At 37.6% G+C, this 18,097-nt stretch overlaps 1 protein-coding gene across 7 annotated transcripts in view; it reads left to right on the forward strand.

The window, feature by feature from the left end:
* The window catches only part of PHF6 (PHD finger protein 6), a 44,632-nt gene that overhangs the window by 15,486 nt on the left and 11,049 nt on the right, over nt 1-18,097 (forward strand). For 6 of the 7 annotated variants that reach the window (XM_054040108.1, XM_054040104.1, XM_054040110.1 and 3 more), the window contains exons 4-7: nt 2,439-2,572; nt 2,848-2,891; nt 15,941-16,107; nt 16,265-16,408. In XM_054040108.1, coding sequence (XP_053896083.1) covers nt 2,439-2,572; nt 2,848-2,891; nt 15,941-16,107; nt 16,265-16,408 — 489 coding nt within the window. The remainder of the gene's footprint in view (nt 1-2,438; nt 2,573-2,847; nt 2,892-15,940; nt 16,108-16,264; nt 16,409-18,097) is intronic. The other variant, XM_054040111.1, reaches the window with a different exon arrangement.

Below are 18,097 nucleotides of genomic sequence, written 5' to 3' on the forward strand. Positions count from 1 at the left end.
GAAATTGCATGATGTTGCACCTCATTATACTTACAGCCTCGTCACTAAACAGTACAATCCTTTGCTTAGTCTTTTTCAGTGTGGAGTTTTATTTGCTCTAATTATATTATGTCTTCATTGAGCTATACTAGTTGGAGAATATAGGTGTGATTGGATATTTATAAAGAGCAGAATAGCATATGGCTGTGGGCCAACAAGAAATCTTTTTAAATGGTTTTACGAGATCTGTATGTTTGGGATTCATGAGAATATAGATTTTCTTTGTGCTTCTGAATCTTTTTTGTTCTATCAGTAACCTGTTGGAAGAGGACGGATTCTTAAAGCACACCATCTAGAGAAACCAGGCACTTGAACTAGGTCCAAGTTTTATATGAAGAGGCTAAAGGGTTTTGTCCTGATAAGCTTGAATGTGCCCTCTCTTCAAACATGTTGCACTTAGTGATTTGTTTTCCATTCTTGACTGGTCCTTTATAGGAGAAGCAGTAAAGCACTCTATTAGATTTGGAGAACCACATTCATATTGGTAGTTTTTACTAAATTCTGTCTGCTGGCAGACAGAGTTTAAGGAGTTGTCCTATTTTGGTAGATGTTGCTACTTAGCAAATAGGCAGTGAAGACTTGAAGCTACTTCTGCATATTAAAGCAATGATGGGAGAAATGCAGAATATTTCTGGTAATAGTTGAGGGGTTGAGCTATAATAGGCCAGTAATATCAGCTTGTTCTTAATTTCCAGTAAATGCGCTGATCTGAGGTCATTATTGCTTCTATTAGCTGTATGTGAGAAGAAACCCTTAAAAATGTTTTTTTTGTGCTTAGAACTTTCCATGTGCCTGATGTACATAGAGAATTAAAAAAACCAATAAAAATCATTCCAACAAATTAAATTTATTTCAATGGGAAATAGATCAATAAATCAATATAAAGGTTCTTCTAGTTTGTCATTTTACCAGAGATTTCGCAGCTTATGTAAGAGTAAATTGTGCCTGTCTAACCTATTAAAATATATGAAAATTAAAATAGTGGATAAAAGGGAACTGATAGATATGTTTATTTTTAATGTGTAAATACATTTTAATAAGTAACTTCTTGTGAGCAACTTTAGGAAACTTGAAATACAGAGGGTTGATTAGACACCTACCATGGATTTAAAAACTGATTAAGAGCAATGGAACAGTATGAATAGAGCAGTTTTCTCAATTTGTAGGGAGGTAAATAGCAGAATGATCCAAGATTCAGCTCATTTTTTGTTTTGTTTTATTCAGTTAACTTCAAGATGGGGTAAATAGTGGGGTTACAAAACTTGCTGGTGGCAGGTTTATTTAGGTTAGTTAAGACTAAGAAGAATTGGAAGAACTGTAGAAGGACCTAATAAGCAAGGCAGTTAAGCAAGATGATGGATGGGTAATTTTACTCTTATGCAAGGTAATGCATATTGTAAGGAACAATTTAAACTGGTCATGTATGCTGATGGGTTTTGAATTAGTTATAACCTTGCAGGAAACAAATTAGATATAAATATTTAGCTCAGTAAACATACCTCAGAATCAATCAAAAACTCAGGAAGAGTTTGAGCAGTGTTAAGAAGCTAGAAAAAATATGATGAATATTAATGGCATTATATACATTGACTGTATGTCTTCCCCTTTAATTCAGCACATGAAGGGCCATGAACATTTTTAGAAGCATAAGAGGTGTTTCTCAAATGAGAAACCATTACAAAGTAGTGTGGAAAGTGCCTATCCTTGGAAAATGAAGAGTAAAGCAATAGCCCTCTATGTAGCCTTTTCTATAGCATAAGAACAAAAAGGTGGTGGTATTAGTACAAATAAGAGAAATTCCTTTTGTGTACCACAGTGTCATGGAATATAACTGAAGCAAATTATTAGAAAGAGGGTTAGACAGTTGTAGGGGGAACAAATGGCAGGCAGCTGCAGTTAACTAAGGTAAAATTTCAAACATTCAGTCCTTATGCTTCAGGGAATAAACTGATTTGCCAGCTGAGGTCAGCAAGAAAGTCCCTTTTCTCTCCTTCCTTCATAGTATAATCCACAGTTGATCAGTGTTTGGTATAGCCCACTCTTGGAAGCATAACATCTAAGTGAAAAATTAAGTTTGTTCCAGTATGGCACTTCTTACTTAGCTAAAGTTATTGGATTATTTTTCCACTGCATTAATAATGAAGATGATAAAATTATTATCATGCTGTTATATTTTATAATTGAGTAGCTGACATATCTATCTCTCCTTTTAAAATTAATTAAAAATGACACTTGGGGAAAAATGCGGATAAAGACCGTATGACTAAATACATTGCTCTCCGTAATGCCATCTGTTTGGTGAGGAGGGAGTTATTTTATGCCTGTTAGTTCCAATTATTTCCAAAGCCAAAAGTATTAAACTACTGCTAGCATGAATTTTATTTTTCTTTCTATTATAGATGTGCTCTTTATGCCATTGTCCAGGAGCAACCATTGGTTGTGATGTGAAAACGTGTCACAAGACATATCACTACTACTGTGCATTGCATGATAAAGCTCAAATAAGAGAGAAACCCTCACAAGGCATTTACATGTAACTACTATTTATCTATCATGTTTCTGTTTGTATTTATATTTCACCCTCTTGGTAAAACTATCATTGGAATACAAACATATTGGGTTTAAAAAAATATATATAATGGTGAATATGGAGTTTAATAAAACAGTGTGTTAGACTGTCTACATTTTTTAACTGCAAAATTGGAATTTTAGAGAGTTGTAAATGGGGTGAAATGTACTGCTATTTAAATTAAACTAAATAAGCCTTGAATCATGACTTATCTGACAGTTTAACTGCTTTGTTTATAGGATTTTATGCCGAAAACACAAGAAAACTACACGTAACTCTGAAGGTAAAACTATTTAATGTAATTCTCTCTCCCCCCCCCCCCCCCCCCCGACAGATACTCTGATTACATCTTAAATTTTGTGGAAAATATAAATGTTTTGGGCAAACTAGAACTGGACTAGAATTAGATGTGTTTCTGAAAGAATTAATCTGAAGCTGAATATATGTAGGGAATTTGCATATGGTGTTAAGATGCTAAAAGGTAGGCATCTGATTTAAAAATAAATAAATAAATCCCAGAATGCTCTGGGGTTCTGATGCTCTGTCCTAATAAAGATTCTGTGACAGTAATGTGTTCCCTCTCGGGAAGAATCTGATTTGTATGTTCAGGTAAGTATTCTACATCTTAAATGTGTCCGTTTTGTCAGGGAATGGCTATATCTTACGCTGTTTTTCACAAAATCCTACAAAACGACAGTATTTCTTTGATCAGTTAAGCTTTAGGTCTTCCTTTCGTAATATTCCTGATAATTTTGTCATAAATTAGAAGAGAGATCTGGTATTCTATATAAGGGGTTGTGGTCAGATTACCCTTTGAAATGCTCCTTTTGGCTATTTGACCGATGAACTGATTAACACAAGCTGTTGTATGAAAGCACTCATGCAACCATCTCATAACTGAGGGGAGACTGTTGGAACGGGTGAGGCAGTTGGGCAATACATTTAAAATAGCTTTAATATGTTGTATGGTCTTTTGACATTCAAACCCAGTTGCACAATTGTGTAGTGGTAGTCTTTGCCTTTTTTCTATTGTATTTGAATTTGGGTAAGTAGAAATTAGTTTACCTTTTCATCATTCTAAATTGAAATGTAACCTCAAATTTAAACAATGAAGAAATGTGTTACTGTATCTTTTAGTGGTATTTTTGAATCTCTTGTAAATTGTCATTTCTTTCTGCCAAATGCATTTTATTTAGCATATACATATTATTTTGTGCCATTCACATTAAATAATTATATTAATATTAGAGATTTGATTTAATCTCCCCCCAAATCTTTTTGCACAATGTAAATCAGAAATTCCAGGCTAAAACTGGATTTTTATGTTATCCAGTTATAGCTAAATATCGTCATGCACTCTGCATGTAACATGCACTGCACTATGACTTCTGTAACTAACAAGGCTTTATTAAGGAGACTGGAGAAACAGCATAGAATTTGTATTAATAGTTAATAGATTTAAAATAGACTAGATCCAGTTACTGTAGTGTAGTTTGGTGTCTTAATTTCTGTTTGGGGGGGGTTATAAACAGTATTGTAGGATGAAAATTCTTATGGAAAGGTTTGGAGTGAAGTGAAGGACTAGACGAGTCTCTCATGTAAATAGTTAGTTTAGACAGACACACAAAGTACATATACTCACTGTTGGCTCATAGCTATTGCCATCTATTGAAAAACCTAATTGTGATCCTAATCCTGCAAGTTGTTCCATGGGAATGGACCTCTGCTGCTTTGTGGAGCAACTTGCAGGGCCAAGGTCTATGCTAGTATTTGAGAGTCTGCAAGAGCTGTTTCTGCCTATTCTAATATGTCACTCTTTGCTGTGAGGTGCTCTGTATTTTAAGATGGATATTTGTATTGGAAAGGACATGGAAAAAATTACTGCAGAAGAGCAAGAGCTGTTTTTTCAAATATTAATGATTGCAGTTTTTTTTAAAAAACACAAAAGCAGTGTTTTCTATAACCGCTTTGGTTAAGTCTATCTGAGTTGTTGAACACAAAAAACCCGATATATCTTGTTTGAATTTTCATTTTTCACTCCATTGAATTGAAATGGAGGATTTGGGTCAATAGTATGTTGCCATAGTGTGTGTGCTCTTTTTAGTGAGGGTCCCAAGTTTGAAAATCAGACTCTTTGTTCTCAGGCTTCTGGTGACTGAGTATGCCTAACTGACAGAACAGTGCTGTTGTTTATAGTTTGTATTTTGGTAGTGCCTACCAGGCCAGGGGCCTGTTTTCCTAGGCCATGTACAAATATAACAAAACAAGCACATGTAGTCTCTGGTGAGGAAACACCTTACATCATTCTATAGCGGCAGCATTTGAGTATGCTGCTAGATACTTGTATCCTGAGAGATAGTTGCTATGTCTTCAAAAGAATGAGATATCAGGTGGTCCTCAGCACTCTGAGAAGGGGCTTAAAGGATCTCCTGTGTTATTTACTATTTAAGTGCTGACATTGTACTCAAGACTGGAACGGGCACATAGGGAGTCTGTCACAAAAAAACATGGCACAATGAGAAGCCCAGAAGAGTTTTTCTTACATATTTTGTTAGCTTATTTTTTGTGGTCAACATGGAAAAAGTGAGTGTCAAGGAGGGAGTTGAATGTGTAAAGGGAAACTAGGGCTTGGCATACTAGAAAAGACAAGTAGAGAAGAGTAAACAAATTGGACTGAATAATCAAATGCTGTTATAATAACTTTTTTTGTCATATATTATTTTGTTTCCATGAATTTCACTCTTGGGGTTGTTTGCATACCAGAACAGTTAATGCTAATCTGTGGTCATGTGCCTCACAGCTTGTGTGGGGCACTGGGACTGAAAGTCAGATGCGAAGGAAGGGTATGAACCCTGCCCCTTGGTGGCTGGGTTTTTGTGGGAGAGGGGTTTGATCAGTGTAGAGCAGTTCTGGTTATGTGTCCTAATCTAATTGCAATAGTTCTGTTTTTATTTTTGCTCTTTTGGAAGCAGCTGTTGGAATAGAATATTTTTAATAGAATAATAGTTTCTCATTTGGGTCATGTCACGTTTAGACAATCAAAAATCATTGGGACTTAAATTCTGTGGACAATGCTGTCCCAAAATATCTATTAAGACCAGCATTTATTCTTCCTACTTTATCTAGAAAATATTTGTTCTCTTTGGAGTTCTTGCTAAAGCCTGAAAGGTATGTATTGTGGTGTCTGTTAGCAATTCCAGTTTGGTGGGCCAATAGCTGTTAGAGACCAATATGTTACTGCATACCAAGCCCTTCTCCCCTTTCTGGAGGAATGGTATGCCATCCAGTACCTGTTGGGGAAACTTTCAGTGTAGTGCACAGAGATTTGGCTAAATTACTTACTTTAACGTTAATTAAAGTTAAACAGCTAAAAACCTGTTTACCCTAATGAACATTTACTCTTTGATGTCCAAATCTCTCATGAAGCCCAAGAGGAAGTTCCAGCATGGCATTGGGGAACACAGGCCACTGGCTGTACAGAGGTGGTAGATCACAGTGGAGTTTGCAGAGTTTCCTACAGCTGGGGGAGAAATCTGGGGGTGGGTCTAACCTGGCCCAGATGTCATGCAGGGGAAGAGGAAGTCCTGTCCTGCCCAGCCCAGCCAGGACTAGCAGCTGAGCCTGGCACAAGGTAGGCGCCACCAGCTGGGTCTTCCTTAGTCCCAACCCCTGCCCCACAGTGATTTACCTCTATGCCGGCTGCTCTGGGCTCCTGAAACATACTGCAAGGGAGGGTCGCATAACTGTTTTTGTGGCTTCCCTTTGCTTCCCCATCACAAAGTCATTTTTCTGCAGGGAAGCAAAGAAATTTGTGGGGACATAAATTCTGTACGTGAGTAGTGGTGTAGAATTCCCCCAGGAGTATGAAGTGTCTTCTGTTTGTTTTTTAAATTTAATAAATTTAGCTTGGTGGCACAAAAAGCTATACTTAGTCATTCTCTGGTCTTGCAAATTGTTGATCTCCTTTAATATTTCTTTTTTGGTCCAGCATTCACATGACATCAGAGCTATATGTGATGAATCTATATTTCTTCTCTTCACTCAGATGCAGAAGCAATAAAATCCAAATGGTACGCTAGACAGATGCATGCCTCTACACAGTAGCTTTAATCTAACAACTCAAGGGTTAACTAGTTGTCACTGCATAGGCATAGAGATCAAGCTGGAATCTTATATGCTGTATTCCTACTAACTAGAAGAGCATGTCAGTTAAAGTAGTTTGGAGGCAGCTGTTCAGAAGAGCAGATTGAGAGCTATTTGAAATGCACTGTCCTCTAAACTGTCTAGATCTTGTTTTTATTTCTCTCACTGCTTAGAAATCTTTTATCTAGTAAATAAAATAAAATCCAACCCCAAATTAAACATTTTGTTTGGGAAACCCAGTGGGCTCTTGGATTTTTTTTCAACACCCAACATCATGTGGGAGTTGCTATCATTGTTCTGTTCGGCTTGTAAATGATATTACAGCATTTCATTAGTTGAATTGTTACGCAACTTGGCACAATTGTATTTGTTTTGAGAAGTTTGGGACTGAAGTTGACTCATACTTATTTTCCTTCATTAGTTGCAATTTTGGTCAGTCATTTTGGTTGTTTCTATGGTGTGGTTCAAAAATAATTTTTCTTTGTTACCTTACATTTGAGGATCTCCAAGTGAACTGGGGAAACTAAGGGACATAGAATTAGTGATGAGCTCAAGGTCACTCAGTAAGCCAGTGTCAAAGCCAGGAATAGAACTAAGATTGTCAGTTGTATGCTTTACTCTCAGGGCAATTACAGGTCCTTCAAATGTTAAACTTTTATCATTCTTAGATTAACAGAATTTTTGTCAATAGTCTACTTCGTATTGGATAATCAGTCTTATCTTTCTGCAAGTTTGTCCCTTGTCTGATCTTTTTTTTTTTTTTTTTTTTTTTTTTTGCCATTGGGGTAGAATCCTACTTTTCTTTTGCCATTGGGGTAGAAGACGGCCTACTTCTAGAACCAGTTAATACTTTCAGGGCATTAGTGTAGTGTCCACTTTTTGTGTGCTACTGGTATTCTAATTTAGGCAACCAACCCACAGATATCACTTTCTCTTCTTCAGTGCAGAGAAGTACCTGGTCTTGCATAAAACTGGGACAATACTTATCTGAGGTGCTTGTGTTCTGTTCCAGGAACATTCCTAAAGTAAGGCTTACTGAATATCCGTACATACTTAAGTACCTGCTTGTGAATATCCTCAAGAATAAGAAGAAAACTTTCAGTAATTTAACTCTCCTTTCGGAATCTAGACAAGAGCTTTCTCAGAGGAATTCCTTGCCAATAGCCTTGATTGCTAGTATTGCTATAAAGATGGTAAATTTTACCTCTTCATTCCAGAGTATGGTCCAGATAATAAAAAGTGCTCAGCATCCCAATTAGAACAGTAGCTGCTGTATGCTGAACTCTTCTGAAAATCTGGCCCTATAGCTTTGATACGTTATTGCTTTATGATTTTAAACATATTCGTTTGGGACTAATTGATGGCCAAAAACTAACTCGGATATCCTTCAGTTCCCCGAATGGGGCTGTCTTAGCCCTTCCAAACTGTCCTTACTTAACTGATGAGGAATATTTCAAGAAAGGAACACCTGCATCTCATTCCTTTTACATCTGCTACATAGTAATCAAATGGAGAATAATAAGAGGCCATATGACTGTACATATTGTTAATGTTCAGAACAGATGCCTGGAAGCTGTGAGGTCAGAGAATGAAGTGTCCGTAATTACCACAGTTGCTGCACCCAAAGCTCTCAGGGATTTAAAGGGAATGGTCTTTCCACAGATGGAAATCTAAAGATTCCATTAGTCGTCATGCTCTTTATTTCTTTACAAACTTCATATTTGATCTAATCTCATGTAATTCAGGGAGTTGAGTGAGGACAACATTTTTCTAGCAGACCCATTCAGAAATAGCACATTCTGTACCAAAGCAATTATTTTATTCTGTGCTCTGCATAAACCAGATGCCAACAGGAAAAACATCAGACATATTGGCATCAGATTTAGACAATGTTCTGATTCATCTGGGATGAGATTTGCGTTTTAGTCAGGAGTAAATGCTTCTTGATGCAGCCCCATTTTCTTTAATGTCAGGCGTACACTACGCCTTTCACACCATATAGTTGCCTAACTATGCACACACTTCTCTAGTCACATGTAAAAACCACAATGGCATCCTAACTCACAAGGTCTGGTCCTCTTATCTTTCCATTCTACTGCAGAGAGGTTGCATAGTCTTTCTGCAGAAGACAGATTAGGCCCAACTAACCAGAGACACCCTGTTTTGTATCTTCTGGAGACTATTCCTCTAAATATGTGCCCAAAATGTCTACATGTTATGTCAAAAAGCAGTTACTCCATCCTAAAAGTCTGAACAAACATCCTCATAGCAACTGTTTCAATAGTCTGATTTGCAAAGACTTCTCCCCATGGAAAAAGTCCACTCGATAACTAGAGGAAAAGAAGCATCTTTTACCTTGATATTGAAACAGTGCATTGTGTTTATGGAAGATTTTATGTAATTCTTCAGTTTGAATCTGTGAGACTTTTTATACTGCACTCATCACTGTAGTAGCTGAGTGCCTTCAAGTAGTGCATTAAGCAATGAGACTACACATCTGTCACATGCTATTTGTACTCTCATCCTCTCTTGAGAGGGACAAGCGTGTGCAGTGGAGTGTCTTGTTTTAGTAGGGGCTTTTAAACTTATTTTTAAAAATACCTGTTGATGTGTGTTTTAGGGAAGGCAAGGTCAAATAAATGTGTGTTGCATTTGGATTGGGAAGTAGGGAGATTTGTGATTATCTTTAGTTTGTGGGAGAGTTCATTCCAAAGTCTCCGAACAGTCCTGGTGAAGGATCTGTCTCTCTCACAGATGAGGTTTACTCTTACTGCGTTAAACATAAACTACTTAAAAAAAAGGGGGGGGGCATTTTTCTTTTGCACAGTAAAGTTTCGAAGCTGTATTAAGTTAATGTTCAATTGTAAACTTTTGGAAGAACAGACGTAACGTTTTGTTAAGAGTTATGGAAAACCTCCATTCCCAAGGTGTTCATAACTCTGAGATTCTGTTGTATCTTGAGCCCAGGCCATGGAACGCTTTCAAGATAAGGACCAATATCTTGAACTTGATTGAGAATTCTGTCTGGAGCCAGTTGAGAGTAGGATGTTTGTTTTTGAGGAGACTGTGCTGCAGCGTTTTATAGTAGTTGGAGGTTCCGAAGTGCTGAAGGTTTCATGCCCAGGTATACCGCATTGCTGTCATCCAGCCAAAAGATGATGAAGGCTTGAATAACTGAGGCCAGCTCTTCTTCTGCCATGATGAGATGGAGTCTCGTAGCCAACTGGAGATGATAGAAACACTGCAACATTTGTGAGTAATGCTAAGAGCTCAGGATCAGTGAGGAAATCCAACAGTACTCCTAGACTATAGACTGAAATGACCATTTGTGGATGTGAACCTTCAACCAAGGAGACTGTACTGTGCCTGCAAATTCCTCTAAATACTTCCCTCCTCCCTCTAGCATCACCTCTATTTTGCTCAAGTTCAACTTCAGCTAGCTATACTTCATCCATGACCTGGTCTCACCCAAACATTGGGCCATCATGTTGGTAGTGGTGTGATTATATGTGATGAAGGATAGGCATAGCTGTGTGCCATCTGCGTATTGCTGGCACTCGAGTCTGTGTTGAGTGACTAGTAGTTGTATGTAAATATTGAAAAGGACCAGAAAGAGAACTGATCCTTGTGGAAGCCCACAAGTGAGGGGCCTATTGGTGCAGGTGCATGGCATCATTACTTGTTGGGAGTGTCCTTTCAGGAAGGACTCAAATCATTTCAACACATTACCCTAGTCTCCTGCCACCTCTCTCAGGTGAGACAGCAGTATCTCATAGTCAGCAGTGTCAAACTTTACAAAAGCATCCTTAAATTATACACACAAATAATCTAAAACACTTCCTAATATAAATGCTGTTCAGACGATACATTCTTTTGGTCAAGGTCCATGTCATTACTGGTTTCTATGCGGAATCTAGTATACTTGAAAATATAAAATAATAATTGGACTTACAGGTGTGGAATTTTAAGCCTTTTCCCCTGAAAATCTCTATGCTTTAGAATCATATTGATAGTTTCCTCTGATCTGGTCTTTTTCCATTATCAAAAAGATTTCCTGAAAATAAGCAGTTGAACATTTTCATCTGTAATTTCACATCACTTATAGATGTAACTTACTGCTACCTGGTGATTTGTCCACGTATTCAAATACTTACTTTCCACTACTTTTATGTCAATCTTTCCTAATTTATCCTCACTGGTATCTGTGGATGCAGTCACATTCTCCTTATCAAATACAGATGCAAAGAAACTGTTTAGTTTTTCTGCCATTTCTTTTCCAGTAAAAATAATTACATTGCCACCTTGTGGTTCTTTTATTTTTCAGTCCTCTGATATTTTAAAGAATATTTTACATTATTATCCTTAACTATCGTTTAGCTTATACTTTTTTGTTCTTTCTTAATTTAAACCCCTTTTATTTTATAAAACTTAATACTGACTTGCTCTGATTTCTAGAAATCCTTCTTTATTTGTAATGCACTTTAACAATTTTAAACCAAAATGTATATACTTTGTGTAGATTTAATAAAAGTAAGCACACTGAGACATCTCCACAATATCTAAACTTGAACCCCGTATCTACAATACCACTTTCTACAAACCCTACCAATCAGGTTTGCTTAGTACCATCCTTATTTTATCATCTTGAGTCTCTTTTCCTCCTGTGTAACTGCTCTGCTGTGCTATTGCATTGCAGTCTAGAGACCCCTTTGGTAGTTAGATATAGCAGCGTTAGCCTCCATTTGAAATGTCCTCCTTTTTATTGCTTTGTCACCATCTTAAAATTACTTTAATATAGTTATTTGTGTTACTTTGCTTTAACACTACGTTTTAAAGAAGGGGAGGAAATCCCCAACATAATTAAGGATCACACAATAAAGAATAAACTAGTGGATCTCAACCTCTTCAATACCATGACTCCACATTAAAACAGGAAAAAGTTTCAGGACCCAGTTTCCTTCTACCCATAACAAAAGGGACACTCCCTCAACCCCTTAAGAAATGGGACCTCCAGGCTGACAACCCGTGGAGTCAACTGTGTATAAAAAGCGGATTTATACTGCTTGGTACTGATAGTGGATTTGTAAGCTATAAATATGCGACTCTCTCACTCCTGGATTTTGTCAGCTGATCTGAAGTTAGTATGTTCTTGATTAAAACATTTTTTTTTGTCATCTGAAAATGGAGAATATAGTCTCTGGACTATGTTATTCTGAGAGCACACGCTGGATCTCAGGCGTGTAAGACTCGCTTCTTCAGGGACAGCATTTTAGGGACTTTTGAGGGCAGCTTATCTGACATAAGACTTTGTTATGAAAGGCTAATGGGGAAGGGGAGGGGGGCAGGTGAAGAACATCTAGGGAACCTTAGGGGATTTCACAATATGGGTGGGGCCCATGATAACACTTCATATGGTCAGGGAGGTGTTGAACAACTTTTTGTGTTTCCCTTAGTTCAAGCTGACATGAGAAGTTGGAAACACCCAACCATCAGATGCCAGGGAAACAGGGTAAGCTTGGCAGTGGGCTCGAGGGGAGGGATAGGGCACAAACCAAATTGTCTATTGAATAGCGAAGACGCTCCAGGGCGCTGCTGTGTTAAGCCTGGTTACAGGCTTTTATTTTCTGTCCTGTTCTACCAGTTCTTAGTGCTGCAACTAAGAGAGAAACTCCCGTTCCAAGGAATCCGTCCTGAAACTAGATACGCTAGCACAAGAGCCCCTTCGAAATCCGTCCCAGGTTCACACTGTATGTAGGATTGGGACTTGAATCTATCTTGGATTTTTTTTTTATTGACAGAGATCCACCTTCAGGAAAGGGGGATACAGTGTGTGGATTTCAGTGAATTCTGAGCTTTGTTGGAGATGCTGGTTTTGGGGCAGAAAGGGCTTTTTCTTTAGGAATCCTCAGCTTTCCTCATGGTATATTACTTCATAAAATCAGTTTTTAAACGTATGGTCTTTTTGCTGTTTAAATCTTTAGTATTAAAACAACTCTTGCAAGAGAGCAAATAAAGTACAAAATAAGTATTTCAGAGAGGATTCTGTCATGAGCCTGTGACAGTTATTTATAAATAAGTTGGTTTTCATCATGTATGTTCATTTTCGTCTAATTATTGATAGTCCTATTTTCAGCACTGACGGTAGTGAGCAGAGCAGTGTCCCAAGTGTTTAATTATTGGGGCCAGAGGATGGACTCAGAGGTGGAAAAATTTGTGTCTGACAAGCAATTATTGAGGGTAGTCAAGACTGAAATATTGAGGGACTCTGGTAAAACTTAACAAAGCTAGGCGACTGGACAGCATTATGGCGGGTGAAATCCAGCGTAGACAAATGTATGTTGGAAGGAACAATTTGAACTTTTCAAACACTGATTATTAAAGGGACACCAATTTATACATGTATCTGAATTTTTTTTACCTACTGTTACAAGAAACACCTATGATTACTATAAATGAAAGATTTAAGGCTAGGATTTGAAAGACTTCAGTATTTTAGCGGAGGACCCAGAATTACATGCATGTGAGGAGGGACATGATAAAATAGGGTTCCACTCTTTAGAAGTGCTTCTCAGAAGTATAGGACTCAGTTTGTCACACCCAGTCTGGAGCCTGATGTTCCCTTTGGGTTTCACCACTCCATACCCATATTGATTGTGGGTCTTTAACAGTTAATCTGAAACGCAAACTAAACTAGGCTAATATGGCAGTCATCTTTTGTGGCTCTCAAACTCTTAACAATAAAATTGTTAATTGTATTTCACGCCACAATCTAGGTCCTACTATATATATACTAAAGAAAGAAAATGTGCTGCTTTGTTGCCCCTCTGTATCTTAAACTATGGAATGTGGCATATATTCTTGTTAAAGAGTAGTTTGTAGTGTTGTAGCTGTGTTGGTCCTAGAATATGAGGTGCACAAGATGTGGATGAGGTAATATCTTTTATTGGACCAGCTTCTGTTGGTGAAAGAGACAAGCTTTTGATAAGCTTCTTCTGTGCAGGTTGAAAGTTTCTCTTTCACCGACAGAGGTTGGTTCAATAAAACCTATTACCTGCTAAAAAGTAGGTCCTGGTGAGCTAGGTTGACTCATTAAGTTTACGTAGAGGTTGAGAAAAATGTGTATTGTTGATAAACCTGGCAAATCTAATCCAAATTGATTTACAGAAACTTGTGAGAATTACATAGCTTCTCAAATTTTGGCCGCTTTCAGAACATACAACAGAAAAATGCTTTTTAGGCATTATATTTGAGCTTGTATTTAACCTGTGGTGGAAGCATGTGGATAAGTCTTTTCTCCTCAATTAAGAGAAGTGCAAGTGTGTCTAGTCCTGTTGGAGACTGGCAACAGCTGCAGTAAAAAGGGAGGATAGGAATGGTTTGTATGTTAAGTCTCAGGCCAAGGCTTTGTCATCTATGCTAGATTATGATAGCAGTGGGATATATCCAAGGGTTAGGAATTGATCTTTGTAAGCCTTGGCTACGTACACTAGGTTAACCATCAGGGTAGAATAACATGCAACTAGGTTTAGTCATATCCTAGAACTGGAAAAAACAAAAATGGTGTAAATTGGAATCTTCTGATTTGTGGTACAGTGTTCAGGTCCTGAAACAGGAATATCTTGCTTAGGTATGGAGGCTAGGGTATCCTGGTGATAGGTGTCCTCGTAATGCCTAAATAAAAAGCAACACTACATTTGTCACTATTGTAAAAAGGGGGAGATCAGATCTTCTGACTTTGGACTCCATTCCACTTAGGGGTTCATCTACACCTTTGTTTTTTTTTGGATTGTGAAGAGTAACTTATCTAGGAATGTGTACAGAGCATGATTCCATAGAAAAATCCAACTGTCAAATCTGCATTTTGGTCTTTTATAAAAAGACTGATTTTATAAATGGCTGACTGTCAGGAAAGTTCTTAGCAACTGAGCGCAAGAACTGGCTATTTAATACTAAATGCAAGTCAGTTGGGCAACAAAGTAAACAAGCCTGAAAGGTTTGCCCTAGGTCTGTGTTAACTACACATTTTGAATAATCAAAGGGGGATGTTCAGTGTTTGATTACAGCTGGCTGAAGCAATTAAACATTTAGGCTGGTGTTTTCCAAGGAGCCAAAGGAAGTTGGATGGTTAACTCCTTTAGGCCCCTTTGAAGAACCCAGGCTTAATATCTGATAACAATGATTTTTAAAAGTTTAGTACTTTATCATTTTAAGGGAACCTTTACTTGTAAGTTCTTCTGATAAAGCAGTTATAAGATAGTTGAGTTGCTGAGAACAGACAGTACCCATATGTCAAGAGAGGAGGATCAAAAAATGTAAAGGCCATGAAAATCCAGCTTTAACATATTTGTGTTTAATATATAATACATAAAATGTCTGTTTATAGAAACCACTTAAGTCTTCGGGCTGTAATATTTCCAGTGTCAGGAGGTTGCTCTCCAGCTAGCTGATTGCTGCCACTATCAGTAGACTTAAAAGTATGTTGTAACTAAAATGTTATATTCAAATTTGTTTTATAATTTATTCATGGAGATAAATGATTTTTACAATTCTAAATGTTCATGTCACTGGAATGACCAAAATGGATGAAATTTCCTTTTAAACAAGCTGTGAAGCTTTCAAGCATTAAAGCAAGGAGAGAGAGAGAGAGAGAGAGGCATTCCTTAGTGAATGTGACTTACATTGGTGTTTGCTTCTCATTTAAAAAAAAAAAAAAAAAATCAAATTTCATTCTGGCAAAGAGCACTTGTTGGTTCAAAATAGAGGTTCGGCTGTTTAATAGAGGGCAGCAGATTACCTAGAATAAATGAGGTTACCAATGGGTGTGGTCAATTCTTGCTTTCAGGTACTTGCTCAGCTCCCATTACCTTCAGCAGGAGATTAGCATGTGTATCTAAAGTCAGATTTTAGCTCTGAAATGGGATGTTGACATAATGTTAAATGTATTGTGTATGATTGTAAAGAAACTTTAAACATTTTAGACAGTAGTTTTCAGAGATGTATTAGGTGATGTGTGTGTATATATAATGGTAGATGGTTGAAGATTGTAAAACAAATTTTTAATTGGAAATAATAAATTTTTATAAACATGGGCAAGAAAAATAGTAAAAAACATTTATTTTTCCTATATAATTTTTTGTAAAACAGTTTTCATTTTTGAGATTTACTTGATGTTGTTTTCTAATTTCTAAGCAGATTTAGAAGAAGGTGTCAATGAACACGAATTGGAGCCTTCACCTCCCAAAGGAAAAAAGAGGGGTCGTAAGGGAAAGCCAAGAAAAACAAATCTCAAAGGGCAGTCAGAAGACACTAGATCTACATCCTCACATGGCACAGATGAAATAGAAAGCAGTTCCTATGTAAGCAGTAAATATAAATAAGCTAAAGTTCTTAGAAGAAAGTTTGTCTTTGAAATTAAACTAGCATTTGAGTCTCCAGCTGGTGGCCAGAGACTTGTTAAATTATTACCTTACTTGGAACCCAGCAGTATATTTTAGTAAAATGTTTTTCTTTCAGAGAGACAGGTCTCCCCACAGAAGCAGTCCCAGTGATACAAAACCTAAATGTGGATTCTGTCATGCAGGTGAAGAAGAAAATGAAGCTAGAGGAAAGCTTCATATATTTAATGCCAAAAAGGCAGCAGCACACTATAAGTGTATGGTAAGTAGAATATTTGGGTTAGTGTGGGGTTTTAATTTTTCTGAACTGCCGTGCCATATGATGCATTGTTAGTACAGTGCCCTAACATGTAGTTATGTATTAATACAGCCTGTGCTTCCAGTAATCTCTCCGACGACTAAAGTGTTGTGAGCTGAGCAGTTCATTTATTTTCACCAGAGGCACTGTTGATAATGACTATGTTGACTATGTTTAGAGATGGAGGAATTAGCTCAGGTAGACTCATTTTAATAAAAGTAATCCCATTGTACCTAGGTGCGTGTATGTACAGTGTTTAAAAAACAAAAATATAACTCCAATAACATTAAATAATTTGAACTAAAAGATTACACCCCAAAATAAAATACCACTAATGCCCTCTGGCCCCAGGCCTTTCCCCCCTTCACCCCCCCCCCCAAAAAAAAAAACCTGCAGAAACCGATTAGCTTTGCACAATGCGTTGAAGATCAGTTGATTCAGGTGGTGTCAAAAGAGATGGGGAGTCAGTGCCTCCCCACTGGAAACTCCCTGCTTCTAAATGATCACATCTAGGGAACTATTAACTCATGTGCATCAACTGATCTCAGTGGCTCTGGAAGAATATAAGCAGAGAATTCCATTTTTCATATGGCTATGTCCTGATCCAGGTGGGGCTGTACAAAACAAAGTCCACACCTTGAGTTGTACTTGGAAATGAATAAGTAGCCAATGCAGCTGGTAGATTTTTTTTTTTTTTTTTTTATATAATTTTCTCCATATGGCTAGCCTCACTAAGCGGAGAGCCACACTATTTGTCGCTTTTGAGTATTCTTTGCTCTATTGTATGCATGAGTTTGGGAAAGAAGAGCTCCAATGCTGAGAAGCAGATTAAACTGAAAATACAGTGATATTCTAACAGAGCTCTAATAGAGCTCCCATTCATTTATAACCGAGTAGATGTGTGCTTTAAGTGCAAAACTCAACTCGCATTTAAATTTGGAGCCCAAACTGGCATCTCCATAATACAGCTCATTTCATGCAAAAGGATCACAAAATACCACCTAAAGGAATTGATGCATTCATCTCTGGGTGAAAACAGCTGTTTAATAGCATACAGTAATATTAGACAATACAGTTTGGGATAGGAGATTGGCAGGGGTCGTCAATTGTTTTTTTTGTCAAGGTCCAGATTTCTTGGTCAAGGTCCAGACTCCAGAGAAACATTTTTCACACCCCAATAATGATAAATAAATACAAAGATTTTGCGGTCTGTTCAAAAGCGTCTGATCCAAATTTGGCTTGCAGTCCATCTATTTACAACCTCTGATCTATGTAGTTTTGTGGCCTCCATCACTAGCCATAGAATCTGAGCCTCTTATCCCTCTGTTTTATCCCCAATTTCACAGATGGGGAACAGAGGCAGATAGAAATGAAGTGACTTGCCCAAAGTCACATAGTTCGTGGCAGAGGTAGGAATAGAATATAATCCTGCTGCATCCCATTCTGCTGCCTTAAAAACATTAATACCGCCTTACCTCCCAAGAGGTCTCCCCTGAGACCTCTCTGAGATGTTGCCTTTTACCAGGACCTCCACAGGACCCGGAAGCTTGTTTCAGCGACCAGGTCTGTAGCAGCTACTGAGGGGGAATACCTCCTGGCTTTTGAACTCCTGGTACATTACCTTAATCTTCATGTAAGGGTGTTGGAGTCCTC

Source organism: Malaclemys terrapin, chromosome 9 (assembly GCF_027887155.1).
Source record: "Malaclemys terrapin pileata isolate rMalTer1 chromosome 9, rMalTer1.hap1, whole genome shotgun sequence".
Lineage (NCBI taxonomy): Eukaryota > Metazoa > Chordata > Testudines > Emydidae > Malaclemys > Malaclemys terrapin.